This window comes from Tachypleus tridentatus, chromosome 1, assembly GCF_004210375.1.
Source record: "Tachypleus tridentatus isolate NWPU-2018 chromosome 1, ASM421037v1, whole genome shotgun sequence".
NCBI lineage: Eukaryota > Metazoa > Arthropoda > Merostomata > Xiphosura > Limulidae > Tachypleus > Tachypleus tridentatus.
The window spans coordinates 148,921,903-148,943,950 of record NC_134825.1 but is presented as its reverse complement, the minus strand read 5'-3'; the positions used below and the strand labels follow the sequence as shown (position 1 = coordinate 148,943,950).

Below are 22,048 nucleotides of genomic sequence, written 5' to 3'. Positions count from 1 at the left end.
CATGTATATATAGACCTATTTTATAATAGTTTTGTTTTAGTTTGTACTCTCACACTCAAGGACAACATGTATATACAGACCTATTTTATAATAGCTTTGTTTTAGTTTGTACTCTCACACTCAAGGACAACATGTATTTTCAGACCTATTTTATAATAACTTTGTGTTAGTTTGTACTCTCACATACAAGAACAACTTGTATTTTTAGACTTATTTTATAATAACTTTGTGTTAGTTTCTACTCTCACACTCAAGGACAACATGTATTTTCAGACCTATTTTATAATAACTTTGTGTTAGTTTGTACTCTCACATACAAGAACAACTTGTATTTTTAAACTTATTTTATAATAACTTTGTGTTAGTTTGTACTCTCACATACAAGAACAACTTGTATTTTTAGACTTATTTTATAATAACTTTGTGTTAGTTTGTACTCTCACATACAAGAACAACTTGTATTTTTAAACTTATTTTATAATAACTTTGTTGCAACTTGGACTCCTCGCCAATGCATTTTCTGATTTTCATGAATACGTCTTATATTTCATTAATGCCAATTGTTCATACGTAACTTTACTTATAAATTGAATATTTTATTTCAGGTAAAATCACCTATTAAGTTACTCTATAAGGTTCTACATCTTCTTTAAGTTTCAAGGTGACCCACCCCCAGCGACTCAGTACGTTTATAAGTGTACGTACACCTGTCGACTCAATGTGTTTCTAGCTGTTTCTCCCTAGGTTACTCAATATGTTTCTAGTTGTTGGGAATAGTTGTTGTAGCTCGGTGTATTTTAAGTTATACTAAGATAATTTATTTTACAAACTAAATGATATATTTTATACCTATACTCGTTTCTCCAACACAACTAGTGTAAAAGAACACTTCCCACCCTTACGTAGTGTATTTTACTGTACTGTAGCGGCTAGAGCGAAACGAAGTTAACCACATTCCCCCTACTGAATTCTTTGATCAAAACGAACAGCTAGACGAGTGTATGCGCGAATTGAACTACCACTATGGTTTGTTGCATCCTAGTCACTCAACACACAGGAGTCGCATTCATTGATTATACATGTTCTGGGATTCCTTCATGTTTCAAACTTTTAAGTTCACAGTAGTGTCATTAAAGAGTATACCTCGTGACCAGTCAAAGAAAACAGAAAATAACCAAATAAATGTTTGCATATCACACATTATGCTAGTTAAACAGTAATATCTATACATTGTTTGTCGTGTCTGTGACGCTGCAGAGAAGAAAGCCAGGTATATAATAAATTGGAGTACCCATGGGTTGTTATAATGTTTCTATATACCTATGGGCTGTTCTAATGTTTCTATATACCCATGGATTGTTCTAATGTTTTTGTATACCCATGGGTTGTTCTAAAGTTTCTATATACCCATGAGTTGTTCTAATGTTTCTATATACCCATGGGTTGTTCTAATGTTTCTATATACTAATGGATTGTTCTAATGTTTCTATGTACCCATGGGTTGTTCTAATTTTTCTGTGTTTTAAGAGAAAATTGAATTTGTATTTAATGATTGGCAAAGTATCAATGAATTTATTAATATTTGTGTGGGATTACGTAAGAAGATACAAGGTCCTTTTTAACTTGAAATATCTAAGATTGTTTGTTTGATGTTAGAAAGAATTGCAGTTTGACATTGTCGAAATGTACTTTAGTTTACAAGCGGTATTACAGAGACCGTTTGCTACACCTTAACGAAGTCTGCACTGTTGATGTTTATGAACTTCACGTCTTACTTATTTTCTATGAAATACCAAGACTGAGTTGCGTAGCAACGTAAAGTAGGTGGGCTTAATCATGTTAGTGCAGAAAAAGCACTACGTGGACGTAACTCTGTATTTAGCTAGTTGCGGTTTTGTCTGTTAGTTCTGCAACTGTTGAAAGTGAAAAACAAAATTCAGCGTTCTTGATATATTTTGATGTATGTGAAACAGTAAAATTAATATATATTAAAAAGCATTTATTTTGTTACAAATTTTGAATTATCCTTAAATATTGCTTGAGAAAGCAAGTTTAATAACACTTATCTTCTGAGGGGTATTAATTATTACATTATCATAAAGGGGTTGATAGCGTGTTACATGAAAAAGGTTCCAGCTCCCATACTATACATAAAACTTTTCTTCTACTGTCAATCTTATCCAGAATGAAGGTAATGAGTTTATACTCTTGTCAACACTAAAACTTCAACTGAAACAGTTTCTGTGGGATTAGTTTTAACCGACACATGTTTAAAAGATATATATACGCTGAAGGTTTCGCTAGAAGATTGTGCAATATTGACCTGTAATCATTCGTTAGATTCAGATATTAGTTTACTGTATTGTGAACGGGACCAGTTTCATTGCAGTATTGGCTTGTAGTTATTCGTCAGCTTCAAATATTTGTTTGCTATACTCTTAACGGTACCAATTTTATCACAGTGACGTCGGATTGCTGTTCTTTGTAATTTTATAATTGAAAGTGTTACACTGGATTGACTTCATATCTGGCTTCAGATCCCCCTACTATTCTAAACAGTCTACTATGCGATGTTTTTCACTTCTTTTAAGATTATCAAAAAATTCTTTACTTTAACGTTGTGTCTTTGGTTTTACATAATTTAAAAATATCACTGCACAAATGTCTTACCTCAGAAACATCCATATTTATCTCCACCATGAGTTAACCGGGGTGGTATTGCACCGTCTAATAGTCAACAGAACATTGTAAATCAGCTTTAAAGAAACAACACGCATATTAATGTGGCGTCATATTGCTATATAAATATATTCTAATATTTCATATAAATTGCGGATTAAGCCCCTGTAATGAGATTAATTATCGAACAGGAAAAACGCAAACTTACAAAATAGAGAGAGATTTAGATGTTAGAAAAGGAACTGATAAAATTTTTCTGAAGTTTAATACTTAAGAGTTTTATGCACGGTTTAGCTCACTATTTATTATAAATCTAAGATTATTCAGGTTCACTGTAGTTGTTGTAATAGGATTTCTTTTTTAGGTTAGTTCTAAGTTAACATGAAGGATCTTCTGGTTTACTCTGTTTGCTGTAATAATAAATAACTTCTTCTGGTTCATTCTGCCATGATATGAACTTTTTTTTCTAATTAACTTTATTTGTTTTAAATGCCAAGATTATTCTTGTTTGTTCTGTTTTTCATCTCATATAAACGAAAACTTACACATCCCTTGCTGCATATTGTTTTGTTAAGTGTTATGCAGGTTAAAGAAATTAAATTCTTACAACCTTGAAATGTTTTTACTGACCTATTTATATGAAAGATTTTCTCTTTCTTCTTTTTTAAGGTTTTAGGTTCCGATAAAGAATTTCACTTTATTCATCGAGCTTTACCACATATTAGAACAAAGCGTAGTATTCCTCACACCAGACAGTTGAAGGCCGATCCTCTGGTAAGTCCTTCTTAATCACGAACTAGTAATAAGTAATAAGTAAGATTATTTTAAACTAAAGCCTGGAAGAAATCCAACTATTAATTGTTTTATAACTAGTGTTTTAAAAACATATTGCACATTTTCTTTACTGTTTTACAATGATGTACACATTCTAAGGGAGTTCTGATAACACAGGTAAATTTCTCAAAAAGAAACAGAAGATCAACAACAACACGTGAGTCATTGATAGTCAAGTAAAGTAATAGAAAAATAACTTAATTAAGGCTTACTTAAATAAATGTACTTACCTCTAACATTTACGAAATACATATCGGATAATATTCGACATTTGACGAAGCTGCGTCTTTTTTATCAACCTGCAAGTAGATATTTTTAGAGATAAATTATAATACTTTTAATATATACACATATTTCTGTGTGTTTCTGATCTCAGACGATACTAAGTGTTGTCTTGTTATATTGATTCTAATTTTACGTGGCAGGAAGCCATTGTTTAACTTTCTTAACTTCACATAAGATAATGCAGATGTGGATTATGACGTACTGGATGTATTTTTTCTTCGTACACGTTCAAGAGCTAGAAAAAGAATAACTTATAGTTAATATCTTCAAACCTATTTAGAATATTTTAAAACCACTATAAAGTAATATACAATATTAGATTCAGTTCTGTATGTAAAGCAATGAATGCCATTTATTTCAAATTATTTGAATTTTGTTCCTGTCGCGAGAATATTATTGTAAAATGAGAAATCTACGACGAGAAGAACATGGTTGGTTTATTATTCTTCGTCCATGGTTGGTTTTAGATTGGCCTTCACAAAATTCTCTTTCATTTTGAGTCAAACTTTTTCATCAGCTCTGCTAACAAGAGTAAATATTGGTGTTCATTTCGTGAATATCTTTATAACTTAAAGCAAAATTTTATTTCGATATATTACAGTTTTGGTTTCAAGACAAACTATTAGATTTATATAGTATTTATCGCGACTCTGGGCATTTGTTAAGTGAGGGAGTACAGGGTTATATACCCCACACAGATTTCGAATGATAATTTCTTTAATTTTTATTGTGTCTCAGTTTATTTTAGTTCATCTGATTACTAACATGTTTGGTAATAATTTTAATTTTTTTGTTTTGTTACTACTAATTTTCTATGCATGTATCTCAGGTAATTACCTTAATTAATATTTCTTTATTATCCAGAGAAGTACAGCCATTATCATAAGAAGTCTTGAATGATTTTTGTTTGTACCTCCTCTATGTGATACCATAAGAATAAAGGTACCAAGTAACAAAGAAAAAAACTGTAGAAAGGTGCGAGTTTCAACCTGAATATACTGTATGTGCTAAGGCATTTTAGGCCTACTTTCCAGTCTTTTTTTGAAACATGTTTTTTATTCTATTGGCATTTATTTTTGGATCCTAGATCAGCTCGTTTTTTTTCTAATAAATGGCCATCTACCAATAAATCCTAGATTAACGTGTTTTTTTATTATAGAAAATAGCCATCTAGTATTAGATCCATGGTTAGTATGTGTTTCTTTATTCCAGTATGTGGTCATCTAGCAGTGAATTCATGATTGGTATGTTGTTGTTCTTTATTGTAGTGGATAACAGTTTAGTACTGTTTTTTTTATTATATGCGTTGTTATCATTTTAATAAACAACCATTTAGTGTTAACTAGTATGTGGGTGCTTGTATTTTTATTCTTCAGAATTCACATCTATCACTGGATCTATAAAAATATTTGTTTCTGTATTTTACTATATGACCAAACAGACTTTAATGAATCATAGGATAGCACGTGTTTTATTAGCTTGCCAAACGGCCTTGTAGAGTTTAATCATAGGTTATCGTGTGTTTTTGTTCGAATGGATAACTACCTGCTATTGAAGTCTAAATTCTTTATGTAACTTATACATAACAAATTAAAACTCACTGTCATAAACGATATCTTTAAATCTTAAAAAAAGTAAAGAAATCATTATTTCAAAAACAGGTTTTAAAATACATTTAACCTGTCTATATGCATATATCCTGCCAAGGAGAATAGCTGGTTTTTCTTCTACTAGTACAAGATGTTGTTTATCAAAGAGTAAGCTTTCAAGATTTGGGAGTTTTTGGAGAGAAGTAAATTTACAAAATCTCAGTATTAGAAGCTTTGTTTAAACGTTACAAACTAGGTTAGTAAGAAATTATTTCAGTTTTAAGATTTTCTTCAACCTTTTTATTTGGTAATATAACAGAGCTCAAAAACAAATGCACCTGACTGTAAAAATTAACTAACAGCAAACATAGTAGTTAATTATGAATAAACATTCGCTTCTGAGGAAACGTTAGAAATTACACATCAATATAAAAAATAGTCACCTTCAATCAAGTTCAACAACATTTTAATATTTTTTGTTTTCTGTATAAACAGATTTAAATTTATTTGTATCTGAAAAACGACAAACGTAACTTCAACTCAATTATTATGATATGATGGTTAAAATGGAACTAAATATTATTCTGCAATTGTTTTTATACGAATAACTCGAAAACATTTTTCTGTAACAGATGGAAGTCTAGACTAAATCAACTTGAAATGTATGTAAGTATTCTTAGTGACACATTTGAAGGTCTTCTAATGTTTCAACTGAAACAAGAGGAATCAGAGAGCTTACATAGCCTTGTCCCGCCGCTCCCTTTCAAGATTGCATGCTTTTATATTAAATTACGTTAAATTTCACTTTAGAGAATACAGAAAATCCTTCTTAGATCCAAAAATGATCAACGATTTGGTTATTTTTTTGTAGTGTGATAAGGGATCTCAACCGTAATATACCCATGAGATTTGCTACAAATCCGATCACACTTACAGAGTTATCAACCCAACATACAGACAATATCCTATCTTCCCGTTATAAAATGTACTTGAAAGTAATCCAGAATCCGGATCCGTACTAAATTTATGGAGGACTTTCCCACACTGACTTTTCATCTTGTGTAAAATTTACATCTACATCGGTTTATTCACTTTAGAGATTCTCCGTTACATCAAACATGTTTGCTCTTTTAGCCGTGGGGGCGTTATAATGTGCGGTCAATCCCACTATTCGTTGGTAAAAGAGTAGCCCAAGAGTTAGCGGTGGATGTTGATACCAACTGCCTTCCCTCTAGTCTCACACTGCTAAATTAGGGACGGCTAGCGCAGACAGCCCTCATGGAGCTTTGTGCGAAATTCAAAAAAAATTTTCGAGATATGCGCGCAGAAACACAGACATACACACACACACACGTTGACCCAACTGCGATACCTTCGTCTCCTCCCCTCCTTTTGGGGACGAGAGTAATAACTGTAAACATTAATATAGGACGTTATAAGAACTAACGCATGATAATGATTTCGGAAGTACGTTCACCCGTTTTTAATGCTTGTGTTATTTTCTTCACAATTTCATATTTTCATTTTTCTACTAATTTCAAATAAATTGATTGTTAAACAGCAATGAAAATGTTAACTTGAAAATATGTTTATTTAGACTATGTACAACAAATGAAGAACATATAAAATAGGTTTGACGTGAGTCAGTAGTTTATGAGGAAGAGTTCTTGGTGGGCAATGAATCAATCTACTTCATACCTAGATCGAGTTTGGTCCAGTCGTTGGTGTGCTGGATAGTGGATTCGATACAGATTGAACCTTATTGACACAAGTTATAAAATCGCAAATCCATTTTGAGACCATGGATTCGTTACAAGAGTGATGATCAAATCCCACTATTCGGTCACAGAAGAATAGACCAAGACCTGACAAGACTAGATGCCTTTCCTCTGGCCTACCAGTTCAATATTAGTGATGGCTAACGTAGATAACCCTTGTGTAGTTTTACTAACTGCCTTTCCTATAGTCGACCAGTTCAGTATTAGTGATGGCTAACGTTGGTAATTCTTATGTAGTTTTACACAAATATTTTAACAAACGTAAACGCATCGTTATGGCATTCTCTGCTGAATATGAAAGGTCAAAGTTTCTTTAACAGTGAATTCAAAACTTGTAAAGCTTTCAAAACATTAGACTAGAAAGTCTCCCAAACAGTGGTTATAAATACCAATAATTCATATTATTAGTCTCAGAGATCCATCTGATTTATTAATTTTAGACATTTTGATAATAAAAATCTTTAAAATGTGTAAAATGTTCCAATATACACTACACATTTTGGAAGACAACAAATAATTATGAACTTTAGGTATATGACAAATAACCTCTAAAAGAGATCCAACAAATATACTACTACTAATACTGTTATTATTACTTAAATCCGTCAAATAACAGAAACCGAAGGAAATTATCAAGAACAATTATTAGAGGGAGAAAAATGTCTGGTCTTATTAAAATCATTCTATTGTGGACTCATATCAATGATACATTTGTTTCCGTTCAAGTACAAGAATACGGGAATCAGATTTCATACTATTTGAACAAGAAATATTCAAATATCAAATTCACAGAATAAAACTAACACTGTTTTAGAAATTATGATGAATAATGAACAACGTAATTTTCAACTATGTTTAGCTCAACATTAACATGTTATGGATTGTATAGTATGTTTATACTTTTTGTTCATATTTACTTGGTTAAATTTTTCATTGATGTGAGTAACTCTGCATCATTACTTCTTGAAATTCAATGAGTTTTGTATAGTTTTCGTAGATAACTTTACCTTCATATCTTTAAATAAACTCAATATCTTTTAGTTTGTTCGTTTCTGAATTTCAAAAAAACTGCTCCAGAGCTGTTTCTGTTAGTCTTCCATAATTTATGAGACAGATAGACGGAAGGCAACTAGTCAATACCATCACCACCAACTGTTGGGCTACTCGTTTATCAACGAAAAGTGGGATTAGTTGTCGCATAACAACGTCTCTAGGGCTGAAAGTGCGAGCATTTTCCGTGAAGGGAATTTGAGCCCGTGACCAACCTGTCTTACAGAGTTTGGTGTTTACTGTTCCACAGGATAAGCAAAATAATTTTTGTAAAGAAAACGTTAATTATGTACCCAGTTTAGCATATTACCAACAGACGTATGGTCGGCATATTTGGAAAACTGTTTTTAAGAAAACGTATTTTGTAGTTTTAAGAATGTAGCTTCCCAGGAAAAGCATTCTATTGTTTGATATTAATCATAATAGACATGCTGTACAAAGAATGAACCATTAAATTCGTTAGAATAAACGAACTAACTCAAGACTAGGAAATGAAGCTGGTATAAAGTTACTTGTGTCTACTGAATGCCGTCTTGTAGTTGAAGTGGATGGCTTTACTTTAGTAAGTAGAATTGAGAATGAAATTCAATTAAGGTTTTAGAGAGGCTCGTGATTACCAGTTTGAACCCTAAGTCAACAAAACTCAACTCATCTCTTGAGGTTGTGAGTTTGTTCGAGCTCTTTCTAATTAGGTTCCCCTCGGTGGGCTGAGCAGATAGCCCTTAGTGGCTTTGCTATATGAAAAACACATTCTAATTAGGTTAGGTTACTTTCAATACTTTCTGATACGACTCTATTAATGCAACTATTACTACATGGTCAAATTCTGGCGTCACTTTTAATTTACATTGAACAAACCAATATTAAGGAATCTCGTGTTGAATGTTAAGAAACTTCTATTGAATTCTTCTGTCTGTTGTATTATTATTCAGATTGTTAACTACACAATAACAATTCTAAATTGCGGCTGTGCTTAATATCTCATTAATTCTACTGAAGTTTTGCCGAACAAATTATATAGCTATAATGTAATATTCATATACGTATGGTTTGTATGGTTGTATCAGATATATTGATTGTTTTAAAGTATTGTAAATTATTCTCTACTTCTTTCTCTGATACTTTTCGATTTGAAAGTCTATTCCATTGAGTAATATAAATATTATATTATAGCAGTCAAAAAGTAGAATTACAATGTAGTTTTTTTTCCCATATAATTAATACGTCTCGTCAACAGAGAAAAGAAAACCAGTAATTGAGATATTCAGTAAAAATATACAACTTTATGTTTTTAAGCAAAATAGTATTTTGAAATATTTCTAGTTAATACTATCAAAATTGTTGTTTTATTTTTCTTTATTACTCAACAGTACTAAAACAAATTTAAAGAGTTTCACATGTAACATGTTTATCACAACTACTTGGTTTGATAAGTTTTATCATAATTATCATGGTTACAGAAGTCATTCCTCTCACAATGATGAAAAATTTCAAGTTAGAAAATTCAAAAATACTTTTATAATCTAAAAAATATCTATATTACGTTCTCAATTATGTTAATATTCAGATTATTTCAAAGAGAGCACAGTGCTTTAAAATTTTTGTTTAATTTTTGTCTTCAAGCGTTTCATATTCGGCTATTTAATAGGAACAAAGACGAAGGAAAGATTTGATTTTTTGTTTTGGAATTTCGCACAAAGCTACTCGAGGGCTATCTACGCTAGCCGTCCTAATTTAGCAGTGTAAGACTGGAGGGAAGGCAGCTAGTCATCACCACCCACCGCCAACTCTTGGGCTACTTTTTTACCAACGAAAAGTGGAATTGACCGTCACATTATAACGCCCCACGGCTGGGAGGGCGAGCATGTTTAGCGCGACGCGGGCGCGAACCCGCGACCCTCGGATTACGAGTCGCGCGCCTTACGCGCTTGGCGATGCCGGGCCTGAAAAGATTTGAAATTTCGTAGATATAAAAACATTTTCATAACCTAACCATTTACTATATGACATTAATCATGTTAAGTGTTTACCTTAAATGTGCACTACATCGAATTTCACTTCGTCTTAAAAAAAATCATCTACAACATCCGCAATGGTTTAATGTGTCGCCAGCTTTCAGTCTTCATCTACGAGAAATTTTACTTACGTCATCAGAACGTTTTATATTCATTACGTCATAAAATGTGTTCTCTTAAACTTAAACTCTTAAAGCTAGAGTTTTAGCTTGTTGTTAATAAGCAAGTATTGATGATATAAAAATCGATCGTCTTTTTGGCTCCTTTAACGATAACACGCTCATCGTTAAACCAGAGCATCGTTAAGAAAAAAAATGTTTCTCTAGAGAAATTACAATACGCTGGTGACCTATATCTTAAATATATTTGAATTTCCTATGTATTAGTTATCAAAGTGGATTGTTGAAATACATTTGACTAAAAACATTATAAACATTCATCATCTGTCAAACGAATAACTGGACGAAGTTTAAGCTTTAAAATATTATGTTAATTCAACGCACTAAAGATTACCATTTGTATAAGATTCAATTTATAAATCACGTTCCACAGCCGGGGTCGGATTATTTATTAGACACATTAAGCAAATTTGGAATACATATAGTATCAAAAACTATGGGTCCACGAAAATTTTCCTCAAATGAACTTAGAGGGCCAAAAATTAATAAGCACAAGACATGAAACACACATTTTACTGCAAAAACTTTACTATATCTTTATGTTATACGATATATTTTTGTTCATGAGCTCTAGTTTATGTAGTACATTAACATTAACATGTCAATATTTAACTACAGTGTATTAACACATATAAACAGCAAGTATACATCATGTGCATATAAATATTTACATTTCAAATCAAAATTTATAATTTATATACCTATAATATAGCTTACTTTTGGTTTAACTTTTACGGATGGTAGGCCTACAAAAAGAAAGCGCCTAAGCACTACGATCGTCCTGGTCCGGCATTGACCACAGCTAGTGTTAAAAACATATATTGCTTTTAAAATTGTTAATAACTTTGAGGGACTACCTAAAGGCATCAATATTTCCGTTTTAACCTCTGTTAATTAAGAAACAAAGAGAATGTGCTAACCCTAAAATTAAGTGCTATATATTATAATATACAGTAAAATTTAGGTAGCTAGTCTGACCAGTAAGGGAATGAAAATTGTTACACTGAATCCTGATATGTTCTGAATTATCAACTATCATTTTTGTGGCACCTGCTTGTATTGGCAAATTCTGCGACATTAGTTCTAATATTGAAAAACAGTGTTAGTCTCCATTTCGGTAAATATATAATATAATCTGATCACTGAGTCACACGATACTTGGTGCGAGTACCAAATATTACGTAAATACAAAAGATGGGCCGTCACGCATAAAAAGGAATAGGATTCCCTGTCTGCAATTCTTAAGTTTGTCAGGCTCTGCTGGCTCACTTTATAATTGTTCCCCACCTGAAATTGCGGGGTCACACTCTCACCATTATTGATCCTTAAGTCACACGATAAATAACTTAATCCCTGAATCACATTGAACATGGTATAACCACCAGCCTATCAGTGCATGATTTAATCACAAAATCAATGGTAAGAGTGTAACCATTGAGTCTCACCGTACGTGGTATTATCGTGAGATCACATGGTTCGTGGTTTTAATTTTAACTTTATATCTTGTAGTAGTACATATTAGTATCACCGAATCACATAATGTATAGTCTAATCCTCACGTTACATCTAGTAGTACATGTTAGTATCACTATATCACACGATGCATGGTCTAATCCTCACGTTACATCTAGTAGTACATGTTAGTATCACTAGATCACACAATGCGTGGTATAATCCTCACCTTATGTCTCGTAATATGTGATATTGTTACCTGATCACGTGTTATGCAGTGTGATTTTTATTTATTTTTACACCAACAACCCACACATTGTATAAAAATGCTGCTGAATTTTTAAACTCCTTCCTATTTTTTCTACATTAAAAATAAAACGTTTAGATGAAACTAATCTTATCGCGAAGAATCTGTCAGAGCCGTACAGTAAATCTTATATTAACAGTGGAACAAAGTTCCTGAATGGATGTGATGGATTTTAGAAAATAGGAAATGTAATTTCCTTAATAGCTACGAGAAATCTAGATTAAGCGTTGTTCCACTTTCTTTATATTTCAAGACCGAAAGTTTAAATGTGAGTAAGTTTCTGACCGGAAGAAGTACCGTAAATTTGGAAAGTTAAAGGAACAGTGGTGCTATAATGGTTTTCTTTATCAGTTTATTTCTACTGGAGGCGTAGAATTTAATAAAATGTTGAAATACTGCGCCATATTTTGTGTGCGACAAGAAGAGCCTTACATCCCATGATAACTTTATGAAAGTAGCTTACCGAATGAGGTTTTAAATATTTATATAGAAACTCTAATTTGTTGTGGTTTCACTTCAACAAAAGTGATATATATATATTATGTAGAAAAGAAAACTCAAATCGTTTTTTCTTCAACAAACTGTCTTTCATTACCAAACTATTTTTTATTTAAAAGTTTTGTAGAATCAAAATATACTTTTCAGTATAAAAATTTGCCCTGAACAACCAACATGTTTCGTCGGAGTTATATGCAGTATGTTTAATAAACATCTAAATTACCAAAGAGTGGCCTGTGATGCTACGAAACCACTGAAACGAAGACTAGTTTGGTGGAACCGCCTGGTTAAAAATGAGGGAATTTGGGTTTTGATAATATAAATGTATTTATATGGGAAAATTATACATAATGTGAACTATTTACAGAAATTAAACGAATGGTCTGTTTATCTATTTACACAAGTAACAATTCATGGGTCTTTAATCATATGTATAATGCCTCATTTATTTATATAACTTCCAATACAAGGTCTGTTCATATGATTCAGAATATATAGTGTCTTAACACAGTTTATGTGGTCTGTTTACACACGCTACAGTGAAAGGTCAGTTTACACAAAATAATAAATAATCTATTTGCATAAGTCACAAAGCGAAGTTTGTATGCACGACTCACAATACATGTTGTATTCATATAGTCTGGGGTTTTCACTTTAATTATTATATAGTATCCATGCTAGTCACACTTTTAATTATATAATTTATTTGCCAAATATACAGTTTGCATGCTGCCATCTACAGAATTTTAAAAAATTGCAATTTATCTATTACTAAGACTTAAAAACACGTAACACACTTTGTTAATTTACAGTCTGGTTATTCATTTTATTTACGTCAAGTATATACACAACTGGTACATTGGTTTCTGTGTGAATCTATTTCAACATTAATTAAAACATTTACTTTATTTTCAAGCTAATTTCTTAGTAACATATTTTAAATATGACTGATATGGTAGGTATATTACGAAAGATACATGGCACAAAGAGTATATACACGAAATTAAACACATATAATGAAAATCCTAATTTCATATCAGTATACCAAAAAGTGTTTATAAATGAAATTAAAGACGTATTTAGAAAATTTTGATATGTTGTCAGTATATTACAGAAATTATCATTATATATATTATATTAAAAGATATATTCAGGGTCGCGGGATCGAATCCCGGACACACCAAACATATTTGCCCTTTCAGCCGGGGGGCGTTATAATGTCACAGTCAATCCCCCTATTCGTTGGTAAAAGAGTAACCCAAGAGTTGGCGGTGGGTGGTGATGAGAAGCTGCCTTCCCTCTAGTCTTACACTGCTAAATTAGGGACGGCTAGCGCAGATAGCCCTCGAGTAGCTTTGCGCGAAATTTTATAACAAACAAACAAAAAATATATACCAGAAATCTTAATTTGTTAACAAAATGCCACAGAAATTATCTTATATATAAATTTATTAAAGGTGTATTATGAAACCTTAATTTATTATCAATATACCATGGAGATTGTAATTACATAAATTATATTAAAGATATATTCTAAAATCCTAATTTGTTAACTGTATGCCACAGAAATTATTATCTAAGTTTTTATTTAAAATTGCGGTTCATCCAAAATTTTGTTTAACCAGATTCAGACTTAAGTCTTACAAGATCCCAGACAGTGTTCCAAGGCAGAAATATTTTGTTATACTTTGTGGTTTCAAGTAGCAAAGATATCAGCTGATGACGTTCATATTCTAATTTGCTTATTGCTATGGAAACAAATGTATATTTGTAAATTGACATTTCGCCCATAGAGAAAGTCATTTGTTCCTCATTTGTTTATAAATAAATAATCACTAGAGAAAAGTTTACTTAAAAACTTCGAAAGTTTGAGTAACTTCATCTCGATCATAATTAGTGCGTGACATCAGGACTTATGTTATGACGTCACACTCAGACAATGTGTTAAGCTTATGTGAAAGTGACTTTGAAAATGTGTTTGGGCCTGGTGTATTACCATTCACAGACGTCTCAGCAGTGAAAGTGAATTAATACATTGGGGAATTGCCTATTCCCATCGGCTGTGTTCTCTCACTCTCGCTTCATCTTTTCGTAATTACATGAAGGTCCTCATCTTCTCAGCTACCCTTAATAATGGAAGAAAAATACGCTGGTTAAATCAGTTCACGTCCCAGTGTTATTTAAGCCAAACATAAGGTCACTTTTGAGAGTGATGAAATCGAAAGACATGCACACCATAATAGAAGTACCAGAAAATATTCTTCATAATAAAACATTTATTATTACTATGAACAACATTTGCTTCAATCTCTCTGTTTCATAGTTAGTGACTGACTTCCAATCTGCTTTATTCAGAACTTTGAATGCAGTTTACACAACTGAAATATTAATAAAACTATTATAATTGAAAGTTAATACAATGCTAAAATCAGGGGTTCGATTACCTTCGGTGGGCTCAGCAGATAGCCCGATGTGGATTTGCTATAAGATAAACACACACTTTAAAAGTTAAAATAACAAAAATATTTAAAAATATAAACGTTAACAAAGAAATATAAATCTACTCAACATTATTTTTCAGATATGTTATAAATGTTCTTACACTATCTGCCATGTATAAATGTTCACAAACAATCTTACAGATATTTAAAGCTATACATTTTATCACACTATTTACTGGACATAAATGTGCTCAAATATTTAACAGATACAAATATTATCATACTATGTTACAGTTATAAATGTTTTTACAATACTTACCTAATATAAATGTTCTCACACTATATTACAGATATAAATATATTCACACTATATTACAGATATAAATATATTCACACTATATTACAGATATAAATGTTCATACACTATTTACCAGATGTGAATGTTCTCACACTATTTTACAGATGCGTCTATTCATAATATCAGAAAAACACATACGTTCAAGAAGTCTTAATAAATATTGTTTACCATTATGCTATCTACCATAATTGTGCAATGACTTTTTAATATACTGTTTACCATTGTTCTATCTGTCTTACATGAACAACGGTAGTTCAACAGACTGACGATTACTGGCTCTCTGTTTCACACAAACAGCTGATCAAAATATTCTTATACATACAAATAATTATTTTACATACTGACAGCTGTTTTCAAGTATATTTTACACAAACAGATAGTTATACCTCTTATACACATAATTTTTCGCTCAACAGATCAATTGAGGAAGTTATCTCTGTTTCATAGATACAACTAGTTGACCACAACTGTCTAAAATAATTATCTCTTTAAGAGATATACCTAGCTGTTGAGTATTCGATCTGGGAAAGGTGTTTCTATATCCCAAGAACAGGTAACTCTTCAATAACCTATTTAGAGAGCTTTTATAATCTTGTAAATAGATGAGATTGTTAAAAAAAAACAACCTGTTCTAACTATCTTGGAGACCAGCTGTTTAATAACCTGTCTGTAAATGTCTTCATCACCTTAAAGGTTGAACTAACTGTCGATCAGCGTATCTACAAATAGTGTTATTATCTTGGTGATAGAAGCTACTGTTTAGCAGGTTAAGACCCGTGAATGCCTCGGTTATTTTTATTGTTAAACTCTGTAAGAGTTTGTTTAAAAACGTGTTCGTTATGTTGCAGGTGGAGCTGGCTGTTCAACAGATTGGCTTCAAGAGACAGAAGCGAGGATATCGTGAGTTGAAACTCGGTGCTGAGAACCTAGTTCCGCTTAAAGAGCCCAGCGATCCCTACTTCCCATTCCAGTGGTACTTGGTAAGTACTTCTTCACCACACTGTAGGTACTCGTACAAAATATGTTTATCCATTTCTAGTGAACTTCATTATTCTTGGTGTTCAGTGGATTCTACCATTTTGGTTTTCCATTTCTCGTTAACTTCATTATTCCTGTTGTTGAGTGGATTCTGCCATCTTGGTTGTCTATTTCTGGTGAACTTCATTATTCCTGGTGTTGAGTTGATTCTACCATCTTGGTTTTCCATTTCTGGTGAACTTCATTATTTCTGGTGTTGAGTGGATTCTGCCATCTTGGTTTTCCATTTCTGGTGTTGAGTGGATTCCGCCATCGTTCTTATAGTGTACTCTCCTGCTTGAATGCTATCCTATGTTAACCCTTGTTATTTAGTGCCTACAGACTGAGAAAATAATTTTGCATTTGTTTATATAAGAATATTTAATATTATTCAATGTTTTGTCATTTTGAGAAATCATCAGCAATCATTTCTTTCTATTAGAAAATCATTCGAATTTTACTAATACATCACTATAGATGCTTTGTTATTACGTTAATATTTTATAGGGAAGGCTTATAAAAAAAGTGTAATAAGTACTGAAGATAATTTGAAATATCCTATAATGCCAAGAGAGTTTAATAATCCGACTTTTGATACATCAGTATCAGTTATATTACTTAATTTGTTTAAAATTGAAGATACAGATGAGAAAATATTTATTTTGTCTTTCTATTTGTTACGCTTCTTTAATTACCAAGGAGATGGAAATTTTAAGCAAGATAACGCACTGAAATCCACAGATAATCCCTAAACAGTCAAAAATTAATCTCCTCTCAATTGCTCAGTGTTAAACTTGTTAATTTACGGTGCTGATATTCGAAACGAGTACAGCGTAAATAGTATATTTTTAAGTTTTGAGCTTAACAACAAACATGTCTTAATGCCATTTTAACGTGTGTGTAATCTCCAAAGCTGAAACACGATTATATACATAGATTTATTTTATATACACTTTTAGAAACTTGAGTAGTATTATTTATGTATGTCGTTATTCCATTCTTTCAGAAGGATCGTCTGATAAAACACTTCAGTGTTCAACTAGATCATTATTAGTCATTTCAGTGCCCAACTTTTTCGAAAAAACAAAGAGGCTGTTAGCTACACCATTGCTCAAAGTTTTCAGTAAGATCAGAATATACATGATATATTCTGTATTTATCTTTACTTATTATACACAAGAAGCTTTAATATTTAGCTGAAGCTACATTCAGTTTATACACATATGCTTTGCTAGTGTACCATCATTGTTCATTTACTCAGACTGTGTACAGTACGGTATTTCCTTCTTTGTAACATATTTTGACTGTTTGACCTTACGGTGAAATGTGTTGTCATTACTAGTTCATTCTGATGATAAAATAAACGCTTCCATAACTTCGCTATATCACATTTAATTTGCTCAAACCGTACAAAATATTATTTTATTTAGTTTTAAGTAATTTTGTTAAGACGTTGAAGTAGAAGATAATTGTTCATGCATGTCACTGTTTAAGTTTATTCTAGGATCTATGTTTATCTGTTATTTTATTATTCAGTAATTAGTAATTTCTTTAATGCAATGGCCTAGTTATATCTCTCTCTCTCTTTCTCTATATAGGCCCAGCATGGCCAGGTGGGTTAAGGAGTGCGAGTCGTAATTTGAGGGTCGCGAGTTCGCATCCCCGTCGCACCAAACATGCTCGCCTTTTCAGCCGTGGAGGCGTTATAATGTTACGGTCAATCCCACTATTCGTTGGTAAAAGAATAGTCCAAGAGTTGGCGGTGGGTAGTGATGACTAGCTGCCTTCCCTCGAGTACCTTTGCGCGAAATAAAAAACAAACTTTTTTCTCTCTCTATATATATATATATGTACGAGGTATGGTCAAAGAATTCTAAGACTTCACTTTTATTCCGACGAATAATGTACATACATCAGTATTATATACTATCCCCTTCAAAGTAATCTCTCACAGCTGATACACACTTGTTTCAATGTTCCTGACATTTTCGGAAGCAAAGTTGGAAACCTTCTACTGCTATACGACTAAGTTCTGCTTTCACATTATTGTAGATGGTTGAAATGTCATCAAATCTCTTTCCTTTCAACTTAATCTTGATTTTAGAGAACAGATAAAAAAAATACACTGGACAAGATGGAGTGTGGTATTACAGGAATGTTTTTTTTCTGTCAAATATTCTTGAACAGATACAGCAGTGTGTGAAGGCGCATTGCCATAATGCAGAATCCTGACACGATCCAAAGGAAATGTCCAGTTCATCTGAATTTCGTGGATACTTAATCGTTGATTATTTAATTTTTTTTCTTTTACCTTAACGACCGTTTCGTCAATGGACGATGTCGATGGTCGCTCAGAACGTGGGTCATCTTTAACCGATTCCCGGTCATCTTGGAAGCGTTTTATCCACTGATAAACAACAGCCTTACTTAATCAGTCGTCACCAAAGGCAATTATTAACATTTCGAGGATTTCTGTTCCTCCTTCACCATTTTTCACACAAACCTTGATGCAAACACGTTGTTCTTCTTTTCTGTTCATTTGTATTACAACAGGGGCAAGAAATACGTCTGTCTTTAAACACGTTTTTCGCAACTCGAGTATAAGGTCTGGAGAAATGGCTTTTTCGTGGAGTAGATCACTATTTGTACTTTATACACACCTCAGTGAAGCTCACTGACTCTGTACTGGCACCTGTAACCTTAGAGCTTTTTGATCAGACCTCGTATTATGTCACTGCAGTTATTATAAAATTCATATCCCATCTTAAGCTAATTAAAGGACGATTACCAGCAACTAAGTAAGAAAAGACGAGTAAGGGGACGTATCCGCTCACAAAAGTAAAATGTTCAACATAATCAAATGGGGGGGAAGAAAATAAGTTCCATTAATTTATCTTTTTTTAACATCTATTTTCTTTTTTCTCTTTTCACTAACGGGTGATATATTTGTTTTTTTGTTTGGATGAAATTTCTATCTAGATTTACAAGATAATTGCTGAAAAAACTACGGTTCGTAGTTCGGATAAACTAATCTGTGGTCTACTTCATGTAAAATTCTGTAACAATCGTATCAAATTCCTAATGTTTAAAAATTATGAAATACAAAGGAGTATTTCATGAGTAGTAAGTAGCATGAACCCCTTAGCATCTCTTTACATTCAATGTACTATGCTAAACATTTCAGCCAACAAGGCCTTAGACAATATTCATTGTACACAAAATAACACAAAACTTGTATATAGTTTTGCTATGTGGAAAACGTACAATGCACTGTTCTTGTGATATATTTATATTTTAAATTTGTCCTTTCAACTGAGCCTTATTTTTATATACTAGAGATCGTAAGACTGACATACGTGTCTGTAAATTGATCTTTTGTTTCATGTAGAGTTTTAATTATTTTTCATTAAACTCAAAACAAGCAAAATATCATACTGATATTTACAAGCTGGCGAAGCATGATTATAGTTGTACCTGTCATAAGAGGTTAGTGTTAGGCCTACTATATTTTTAATCACTACATTCGTTAACTAGTTCCTTTGGGATTTTGAAGATTTAAAAGAGGGTGTAACAACCATATTCCGAACACACTATATCATCCATACCCTGTACATTGTAGTTAGAATACTAATATCTAATATTATAGACCTTTCTAACTCTTGAAAATCCCTAAGTGACTAGATACAGATTTTTAAATACAGATAGTATTTAAAAATATTACAAGCCTAATTCTTATATTTTATGATATATATAATAAAAATGACGTATTTTTCTGATTAGTTCTATTCCCAACATATCTTACTCAAATTTAAAGGAAAACAGAATTATTCAAAATCAAATGGTCAGAAAGTGGGCACTTAAGTAAAAATCTGCCTTTAAAAGAAAACGTTTTCAAATTAAAATCCTACTGATTTGAAAATATGATTTTAAGAGCGTATATCTGAACCCATAGTGCCTGAATGTCCTTAAAAGGCGAGATAACTATTGTTGAGATTAGATATTCATTGATTATCCTAAAATCAGAATATAGGATTAGGCAATGCTTTCTGGATCTCTAGTACTGAGTAAACCTTTTAAAATGTGAATGTGCCTCTTAGGGAAATACATGGTATTGGAAATCTCTGTTGATGAAATAGGAAATTTTTATATCAGTCGAAAAGTCTTGAATAAATATATATACATGATAAAGAAGATCTGATACTTCTAGAAAATTCCAATTAATTATACGGGGTAAACTCTTCTGGTGTCCCTGTTGCACCCCCTCGTTTGACTTCTGCATGATCGAAAATGAATACGTGCAGAAAGATTTTATAGTCGTAAATTCCAACACTCTTTGTTTGCTTTTGTTAGGGTGCGACTTGTTACAGGTCTGTTTCTTAAAAGTTTTAGTATCCTAAATTGATCTCTACTTCTCATTTATATTAAGTATAAGACATATCCAATCTTGGAAATTCTAAATTTACTACGTAAATATATTCGTATGATCTGAGTGTATAAATATTTTGCATCGGCTAGAATTATTAAATACCTTGCATGCCCCAAAAAATGACCAATTCTCTATGACATCACACTGAATAGTTATTGTTTCGTTTTGTTTTAAATCGAAAGCAGTCTTATAAATTTATTCTTTATTTAAAACAGAAATTATAATCATTATTAGTCAAAAATAGTTTTTTTATCGGGTTTGGATTAGGGATCATCAATGATTGCAAAAGAAATGATTTTTTTCCATATATAACTGGTATATAAGAAACTATAAGTAAGTTTGTTAATATCTGGAAAAACTACACCAGTCCCCTCTTTGGCTCAGGAATAATCCTGAGGAATTATAACGCTAAAATCGTGGGCTGTATTCGTCTAGGTGGCTGCAATGCTGCCAGCTCTACGTGCAGCTTTGCACTACATCTTAAAAGTGAGGTTCTTAATTTTAAAGTACAATAATTTCATAAAATGATATTGTGTTTGGAAAGTCACTGTAAATATCACTACGAAAACTTAAAAGAAACACACAGAGAAAGACAGAGGCGCGTTGCTTCAGCAAATTCACGAAAAAGAGGAGACAAATCTACAGACCAGCTCTTATCTAACACTAGAAGGTTTTTCTTTCAAATTTCAATAACAAATACAATTTCAGTAACTTTGTCTTTATTGAAATGATATTTTTTTCAAGAAATTTTATCAGAGAGTATAATATTATCAGGAAGATTTGCTGGCCATAAAAGAATGAAGGTCTTGCAACAAACGAGGAATTCAAAGAATCTATCATCTCATCACCAGATACTGATGTTTTAATTCTATACAGGTTGGTATTGGAAAAGTATAGTTTAGGTTTGTTTGTTTTGGAATTTCGCACAAAGCTACTCGAGGGCTATCTGTCCCTAATTTAGCAGTGTAAGACTAGAGGGAAGGCAGCTAGTCATCACCACCCACCGCCAACTCTTGGGCTACTCTTTTACCAACGAAAAGTGGGATTGACCGTCACATTATAACGCCCCCACGGCTGGGAGGGCGAGCATGTTTGGCACGACTCGGGCGCGAACCCGCGACCCTCAGATTACGAAGCGCA

At 32.2% G+C, this 22,048-nt stretch overlaps 1 protein-coding gene across 1 annotated transcript in view; it reads left to right on the top strand.

The window, feature by feature from the left end:
• The window catches only part of amon (prohormone processing protease amontillado), a 101,898-nt gene that overhangs the window by 25,690 nt on the left and 54,160 nt on the right, over window positions 1–22,048 (top strand). Inside the window, exons 2-3 of the mRNA XM_076458091.1 lie at window positions 3,349–3,453; window positions 16,314–16,445. Of these exons, the coding sequence (XP_076314206.1) occupies window positions 3,349–3,453; window positions 16,314–16,445 (237 nt within the window). The remainder of the gene's footprint in view (window positions 1–3,348; window positions 3,454–16,313; window positions 16,446–22,048) is intronic.